The sequence below is a fragment of the Mus caroli genome, unplaced genomic scaffold (genome assembly GCF_978045245.1).
Source record: "Mus caroli unplaced genomic scaffold, Mus_caroli_1 scaffold_9, whole genome shotgun sequence".
NCBI classification, from domain to species: Eukaryota; Metazoa; Chordata; class Mammalia; order Rodentia; family Muridae; genus Mus; species Mus caroli.
Window position 1 is genome coordinate 129356996 of NW_028227264.1, and position 9111 is coordinate 129366106.

General features: G+C 34.9%; 1 protein-coding gene across 1 annotated transcript; it reads right to left on the reverse strand.

Moving 5' to 3' along the window:
* Positions 1–5016: 5016 nt before the first annotated feature.
* LOC147002799 (olfactory receptor 6C6-like) lies at positions 5017–5976 on the reverse strand. The gene has a single exon (XM_085843460.1). It carries the CDS (start codon positions 5974–5976, stop codon positions 5017–5019), a length of 960 nt encoding a protein of 319 aa, XP_085699586.1.
* Positions 5977–9111: the final 3135 nt, after the last annotated feature.

The following is a 9111-nucleotide window of genomic DNA, read 5'->3' on the forward strand; positions in this document are numbered from 1 at the left end:
GTACACTTTATATTTGTGTCTACTTTTTGCATGGTTGTGCTCAACTAAGCATGTGTATAGAGAGGTCAGAGGTCAGGTGTTTTCTAGTCTTTCCCACCTTATTTTTATAAATGGTTTCTTCAATGAATATGAAGCTTACCATTTATAGCAGAATGACTGGCTAGCAAGCTACTGGGATTCCACTTGCTCCAACTCACCAGCACCCACACAGATTTTATGAGTATTGTTATTTTGAACTAAGTTCCTCAAGCTTGTGTAGCAAGACTTGTACCTGCTGACCTACCTATCTAGTACGTAATTATGCATTTCATTCCAAGTATATAACTGCAAGTATTATATTTTTTATAGACCACATTCTATAATCAATGGAGTTATAAACATTTATTCTCAGAGGATGTTTCATGTCAATATCTGTAAATATTACTAATATCAGTAGTTTAAAAAATTAAACTCAAATGAAAACCTATACACTTCTACACAGAATATGAAAATTACTGATTGGAAGGAATCTTTTGTAGAACTTGAAAATTAATCTTTTTTTCTCTCAGGGAACTGATAGATTTTAGAATACAGATGCAATTTATTTACAGATTAGTAAAAGCTTGGTGATATAATGTAATATATTTTAAAAATTATACTTTTAATGATTCTTTCCATTCCAACTTTAGACTCTATCCTGTTGATCAGGCCTTTCAATCAGGGCTTCAAAGGGGTTTGAAGTATTATAAGTGAGACTTCTGAACCTGAGTACTCATAATGGTTCAAATTTCATAATGTTCCTATGCAATAGAATCAAACTGTGGACAAAATGATACTTAAGTCAGTTTTCTTTACATTTTCCCCACACAGACATGAACAATGATAAAAATATCAATTGTAACTTCTGATTCTACATCTTTAGGTATTTTCACAGAGTTGCGTTTAACTGCATGCTAACACATTAGTGTCACTGATGACCTTCCTCTTAAAGGAGGAGGAGCTGGGAAGCTCTTTCCTAACATACTTTTCCCTTAGTTCTTCTATTGCAGATTTTTTAGAGGGTGGGTTTTGTATATAATTTAGTATTGGGAGATAGAGAAGAGACTTGTTCTTTGTATCCAGGATGATGAGCTAATATGACATCCATAGTGGGTTTTCAGTTTGGGAACCATTTACATTTCTGGTAAGATTATTAGCAAACACCCAAATATTACTGAAAATCACTGTCATTTCCCACTAATGTAACTTCACTTCCTGGCAGACCTCTAGTTCAAATCATAAACATTGTTAGTAGTTTTCAGACTTCACCCCCATGAGCTCTTCAAAAGGAGGCTGAACATTGTCTACCTCAGTAACAAATAAACCACTTTCCAATTTCAGCTGGGATGGGTTGTTATAGGGAGTAACAGAATTGGAATGGATCTTTCAATGTTGGGAGCACAACATGAAGATACTTGCTTTCACAGATCTCTAGAGAAACCAGAAATCTTAAGCAATGGTTATTTCCAATGGAAAAAAGTATGAAACCTGTTCCTCGACCCAGATAGCTGGGAATTGGAAGTGACTAATAAATAGCCTATTAGGCCAGACTATATCAAGCTCCTACAACCAGGACCATAAATGGCTAGTAATTTAAATGAACCTTACATTCAAGGCCTACTCAAGCTCCCACAATCAGGAACTGAAGTACATAATAGTCTAAAGGACCTTCCTTATAATATCTGTATATACAGAGGATTCCCAAAGCTGTATTACCTTATTGAAGATACCTAATAGACCAAATGATCTCTATATTATCGGTATGATTGAGGTCCTTCCTTTGGTCCCTAAGCTAGTATAATGTGAATTGAGTTTTCATTCTCACCTCTTCACAGTTGGCTTCCATGCCTGCCATGACCATCTATAGGGTTCCCTTCACTTTCATGAGTTCTGTTTCATTCTAAGAATTATTTCTAAAACTTTGGAGGAGACCTAGGTGAAATCCTGTTTGGCAGACAGTCAAGCTACACTGCTGCAAAGGTACAATGTGGAAAGCTATATTAAAAGACTTGGCAGGGCATTATATCTATTTTCTACACCTATTAAAGTAATATTCATTATTGTGTTTTTCTGAAAAAAGAAAAATAGCAATACAGTGCCAAAATGGAATGAGATCTGTCAAATAAAGAGGTGCAACAGACAGGCTAATACATCAAATCAGTACAGGGAATCAAGTATAGCATGGGAGGTGTTGAAGCCTGCTTCCCCAGCTTAGTTGTAGCCATTTTGTTCCATACCTGCCAATAATTCCATATTGCTACTGACATAGAAATATAGCTTGACTCAGAGCAGGGTCAGGTTGACCACATATCCTGTTATTTTCTGAGGTTTGTTAATCCTAAGAAGTTCCACAACCATAAGCTCCACTAAGGGCCATTCAAAATAAAGGTCATTTAGAACTGTTCTGTCTAACTAGCCAAAATAGCTTGAGTCAGAGCTGACCACTGGGCAGAACTTCCTGCACCTGCACATGAGCTTATTGTGGTTTTTCTTTTATAAACTGGCCCTGGGAAACATTTGTGGTTGCAGTTGGCTCTTCAGTCGGGTCTGAGACCCTGATGGATCACTTCTGACTGAAATTGGCATATGTATGGGTTGTGGGGGTAACTCCTGGTTCCCAGTAGGAGACCTCAAAATTTTATGTGAGCTCATAAACTCTATAAATAATATGCAAATTGAGTATTTTCTTTCAGTTAAATTTTCATAAGGGACAAGAGTATTTACAGTAACTGAAATATCAACTGTGGATACTTCATTTAATTACTAAAGGACATGGGCATTATTAGGGGAGTGACTGGAGTGAAGATGTAGAGACCTGTGGAAAAAGGGTAATAAAGAACAGGAGCCTTGAAAACAAAAGAGGGATAAACTGACTGGTTTTGTGTATGTGTGTGTGTGTGTGTGTGTGTGTGTGTGTGTGTGAGAGAGAGAGAGAGAGAGAGAGAGAGAGAGAGAGAGAGAGAGAGAGAGAAAGACAGAGACAGAGACAGAGAGACAGAGAGAGAGAGAGACAGAGAGAGAGAGAGACACAGAGAGAGAGAGACAGAGGGACAGAGAGAGACAGAGAGAATTTAACTCAAGCTGGAGTCATTAGAAGGGAAGAAGACTCAGTTGAGAAAATGACCCTATGAGATTCAGCTGTAAGGCATTTTCAAAATTAGTGATCAGTGGGGAAAGGCCTAGCCTACTGTGAGTGCTGCCATCTCTGGTCTGGTGATCCTGGGGTCTATAAGAAAGCAGTCTGAGCAATCCATATGAAGCAAGTCAGTAAGTAGTATTCCTCTATGGCTTCTGCATCAGTTCCTGCCTCTAGGATCCTGCTCTGTTTGAGTTCCTATATTGAATTTCTTTATGATGTATGGTGCTGTGGAAGTATAAGAGAACTAAACCTTTTCTTCCCAACTTGCTTTTTCATTGTAGCAATAAAAACCCTAAGACAAATTGGTACCAGTGTAGTGAGGTATTGCCATGACAGTCCTGACCATGTTTTTGGGAGAATTGTGGAAGGACTTTGGAACTTTGGACTAAAAAGTCCACTGAGTGTTGAGAACTAAGTGGAATGTTCTTTAGGAGCTTGGAAGATAAGAATTTTTGAGAGCAGCTGGAGATGGAGGCCTGGCTTGTGAAATTTCAGAGGGAAATTTAAGGACTCTATCAGGACCATTTGCTATTTTGAATTAAGATTAAGACATTCTAATCAGCTGGGGCTGAAGAGTCTGTAGAAGAATTTTAATTCAGCAACAAGCCTCTCTGGAAAGTGATCACAGCCAGAATGCAGACATGCCCTGAATTACACTATGATCTGGCTGGAATGCAGACACACTGTTAGTACACACTTTTAATCCCTGATTTTATCCCTTGTGTTCTGATTTTATCCCGTGGAAGTCTGTTTGTTTTCTAATGAGGGACAGAAATAGGGTGGATTAGAATGGGGGAGGGGAGATGGTTAGGAACTGGGAGGAGTAGAGGGAAACTAATCAGAATGTAATATATGAGGAAAATATCATTTTCAATAAAAGGATAAAAGTAATTAAAATTCAAGAACAATAGAAAAAAAATGCTATGGAATCATTAACAGATTAGTTGGTTCTATAACCAAAAAGCTAAGCCTGTCATCAGGTAATATCTGTAGCCTATAGGAAAGATTCCCCACATTTCTGTAATCTACTTTTTAGATGCTTCCATCAATGTATTTAAGAAACATCCTGACTTATGGCTTTCTTTGATCTGTTACTAAAAGAAAAACAAACTTCATAAGACTGTTTCCAATAGGCATTTGGGACTACAAGTAACACAAATCTGTTTCTAGGCCTCAGTTACTAAAAATTTAGCTCTAGAATAAATATCTTTAATTACCTTTGACAACCAAGCTGTGTTACTTTTGCGTTGACACTATTGAACAAATGATCTAATTAGGCTGAGAACTAATTCTAAATGATTACAAATCTAGAGGAGAAACATCTTACTCCTTTGCATGCTTCAATCATCTCATCACAGTGTACTTCAATATTTATTTTCTTTATTCACATCACAAGTTTCATCATGTGGACACTTCGTTCTACAACACTAATTTAAAGTTCAGATCAACTCAGATTTCCTAGGGATTTTCCATGATAATATCCATCACATTATAGATTGATTTCATGCTCTCTACTTGTCTCTACTTTTAACAAAACAAAATATTAAACTGCAAATAAAATACTTAGCAATTAATTATGGACATAGGACTAATTCAGAATATCTAACAGCATTTAATTGTACAGTACATTTAGTAAATAAACCTATCACAAGAAGAGAGATTTCTAAGCAAAGATAGAATTACACATTATGAATTAAAGAAGCATTTTTCTCCTAGTGATTCAAAAGATTGATTCTGAAAGATGAACATAGAGCAATGAGAGTACTCATTATGATCTAAGTTTTGAAGAGAAATAGCATAGGCCATCGTGGATACATCTAACATTAATTTTCGGTTTTTAGAAATGTCTCAACAGCATGCTATTGATGCCTAAATCTTAACTCACTGTTTTGAGAATGACACAATCTTTGAAGCATCTGCTTGAAAGCATCCTTCACCTGCTGGTTTCTTAGGGTGTAAATGAAAGGGTTTAGCAAAGGGGCCACAGAAGTGTTGAGCACAGCTACACCTTTATTTAAACTCACCCTCTCCTTGGCTGATGTTTTAATATACATGAAGATACAACTCCCATATGTGATGGAGACAACAACCATGTGTGAGGAGCAGGTGGAAAAGGCCTTTTTCCTTTGTTGAGCTGAAGGGAACTTTAGGATGGTTTTGATGATGAGTGTGTAGGAAAGAATCACTAGGATCAAGGTGATGATAAGTGTCATTATAGCTATGACAAAAGCCATCCATTCTATGAAACGAGTGTCTGTGCAAGACAGCTGCAGGACAGGAGAAGTGTCACACAAGAAGTGGTCTATCAGTTTGGAAGCACAGAAATCCAGTTTGAGTCCCAATATTAAAGGGGGAAAGATGGATAAAAACCCAGTCACCCAGGAGCTGAGGACCAGTATGTGGCACACTTTGCTATTCATGATGATGGGATAATGCAGTGGTCTGCAGATGGCTACATAGCGGTCATAGGACATGGCAGCCAGGAGGTAGAACTCTGTGATTAGTAATAGAAAGAAGAAGAATAATTGAGTTAAACAAGATCCATAGGAAATTGTTTTGTCTCCAGTGAGAATGCTCATCAAGAAACGTGGAATGCAAGAAGATGTGAATGCCATTTCCAAGAAGGAGAAATTCCGGAGAAAGAAGTACATTGGAGTCTTGAGGCGAAGATCCAGCAGGGTGAGAAAGATAATTACTAAGTTCCCCATCAAGCTCAAGATGTAATTGAAAAACATAAACAGGAAAATCAGAATTTGTAGCTGACGATCATCTGTCAGTCCCAGCAAAATGAACACAATCTCTACTGACTGATTCTTCATTCCTTCTTTATTCTAACATGTCTTAAAAAAAAAAGTTTAGGAAAAAAAGTACACATGTTAAAATTTTTTCCCTTTTCATCATAGAAAATTTCTTAGAAGTTCAACCAATGTCAAAATATTTTTAAAAATTATCTTAGAGTTTACGCACAATCTTGTCCTCCATATCCTTAGTAAGTTTAAAGAACAAATTTTTCTATTCTTGTTAAGATCTGAGTATAATTGTGTATTTTAGAGTTTTTGTCATCTGAAATATAAATTTTCAGTTTCATTAATATTAATCTTTGCCTATCTTTCCTATAATTTATTTCAATAGACTATTCAATTGTTTGATATTTAAAATTTGGGGGTTATATTAGATAACTCTGTATATTCCTGGTAGTCATACAACGTAATTTAGGAATACACACTTACAAAACTTCTAAGAAAAGAAAACAACAAAGAATTTAAATAAATGGCAATGTAAAATGAGAGTACTGTAGGATCAGTATGATGATGATCTTAGTTAAGTGCTAACATGAAAAACTTACAAGTTTCAAACTGAATCATCAATTCAACCTGCTAACATAAGCTGTTTTGTTGTTTTTTGTTTTGTTTTGTTCAGTTTTTTGTTTGTTTTGTTTTAGTATGATTTCTTAGTCGTGTCTTCAGAGTCATGACAAGCGAGAGAGGGGAAAGATATTTATAGAAAAAGTAATAACTAACATTTCACCTATAAATATAAATCTAATATTTCAGTAGATATACATTTTCATACATTTTTAGAAGGACTGTTGTAACAAATACTTCATATTTTTACCTGCAGAGTCAATCTGGGCTCATAAAGGCTCACAGAGAAAGAGCATCAACCAGGGAGCTTTCATGGGATTAACATAGGCCTTCTACAGATATCTTACAGTTATGTAGCTTGGTCTCTTTGTGCAACTTGTAACAGTGGGAGCATTGTCTCTGTTGCCTACCTTTGGAACTTTCCCTCCTATTGGGTTGCCTTGTCCAGCCTTAATAGGAAAGGAGGGGCCTACTCTTACTGTACCTTGATATGCCATGGCTGGTTGATATCATGGGAAGCCTGGCTTTTTCTGAAGAGAAATGGAGGAGTGGGGGATGGAGGTGGGGAAGGGGAGGTAGCAGAGAGGGACTGGGGAAAGAAGAGGTAGGGAAAACCACAGGTGGGATGAAAAGAAAACCAAACAAACCAACTAAAACAAACAAACAAAATCCACCAACCAACCAAACAACTCCCCCAATAGTTTATATTTCTAAACTATCTTGATTAAGTATTATTCCAGAATTTATAATTCTGTAAGCATCCAAATTTTCAAGCGAATCATTATAATAAATTCATTATAATAGATTCACATTTTTTTTTGCAAAATGCATAGAAACTAAGATAGCATGTAATTCCTTCTAATTTGTAAAGTAGAATCAAATGGCATACAAATAATAGCATATATTTGGAATTTAATACATATCTTTGTCCATGCCAGTATTTAGAATTTGTTTACTGTGTCAATTTTAATCATTTTAACAAAGCTGAAACTTACTGATTTATAGTGATATTTTGTGACTAATAATATTGCCTTCCCAATATTTCCATGAAACAAATAGGTCAATTCAGTTGCACTTCTTATAAGACTTCCAAATTGTGCATTTTTGGTGACATTACAGATAATACTTCCTTTCTTTTACAGTTTCATTAGGAAAAGTTTGGTGATACTTCCCTTGAGAGCAACATAACTTTTTTTTTCATATTCCCATGGTTTTAAAAATAGATAGGTATTAGATGTATAGCAAATTATTATAGAAATAGGGAAATATATTTTTACAGCATACTAAAGAAAACACAAAGTGAAAAGAAAGATAAATGATCATGAAAGCATACAATGCTTATTTTTCCTTTTTATGTGAAGGAATTCAAGGAAGAAGAAAGATGTATGAAAAGATCATTTACGAATATAAGTATATAATATGGACAATGCTTATTTTCTTAAAAAGGCTCTATTTTTGAAAGATTTTATGTAAAATTTTATCCATATTTTAATTATAATTTACTTTATGGAAAACATTTTAATAAAGTTTTAGGGTTCTTTCTAGGAAAAAAATTACGATGTCATTTTTTCATAATGAAAGAATTTAAGCCATTTAAAGTAGAAAATGTATAAGATCATGAATTCTTATCTGATGATAAAGTTATTTGCAACCTGTGTAGTATATGTTATTCTTTAGAAAATAGTACAAATACAAGATAAAAATACAAAGAATCAAAAGTTATTCAGGATAAATGTCTTCCCTTTTGTCATTTACAGGAATTTATAGAAGGAGCTTTGTGAGCATCTGTACTGATAAATGGTTTCTAAAAGAATTGAACACTTGAGACAGGCCACTCCAGCTAACTGAAGCAACCTGAGATTCAGAAATCTAATATGCCAAACCAAAGTTGGTTTGAAAAATATTCAGCACCCTGGTATTTTTAACTCTGCTATAACCATAAAACATTGTAAAAAACAATGTCATGGACTCAAAGGTTCTTCACAACATATAGATACTTGAATAACCATATAATATATAATGGTTTCATTTGTAAAATCTGTGTACTTGACAACATTGATATAAATGTCTAACTATATAATTCTTTAAAATCTCCTTATTTGAAATTACTGACTAGTTCTGCTTCAACGATTATATACAAAATACATTTTCACAATATAGTATAAAGGATTAAAAACACAAATCACATTACAAGATTATATGACTCACAGGCCAAGAAATACAATTGTATTGAATTTTATTGTATATTAAGAATACCTGTCTCGAAAAACCAAAAAAAAAAAAAAAAAAAAGAATACCACGCCGGGTGTGGTGGCGCATGCCTTTAATCCCAGCACTCAGGAGGCAGAGGCAGGCAGATTTCTGAGTTCGAGGCCAGCCTGGTCTACAGAGTGAGTTCCAGGACAGCCAGGGCTACACAGAGAAACCCTGTCTCAAAAAACCAAAAACCAAAAACAAACAAAACAAAACTATCAAATAAGAATTAAAATATTCTCTAATGTTATAAAAAAACTTTGCATCTTACTCTATTCAAATGCCATTATTTCTCCATAGGTCAATATAAAATATATCAAAACACTTACCATTTAT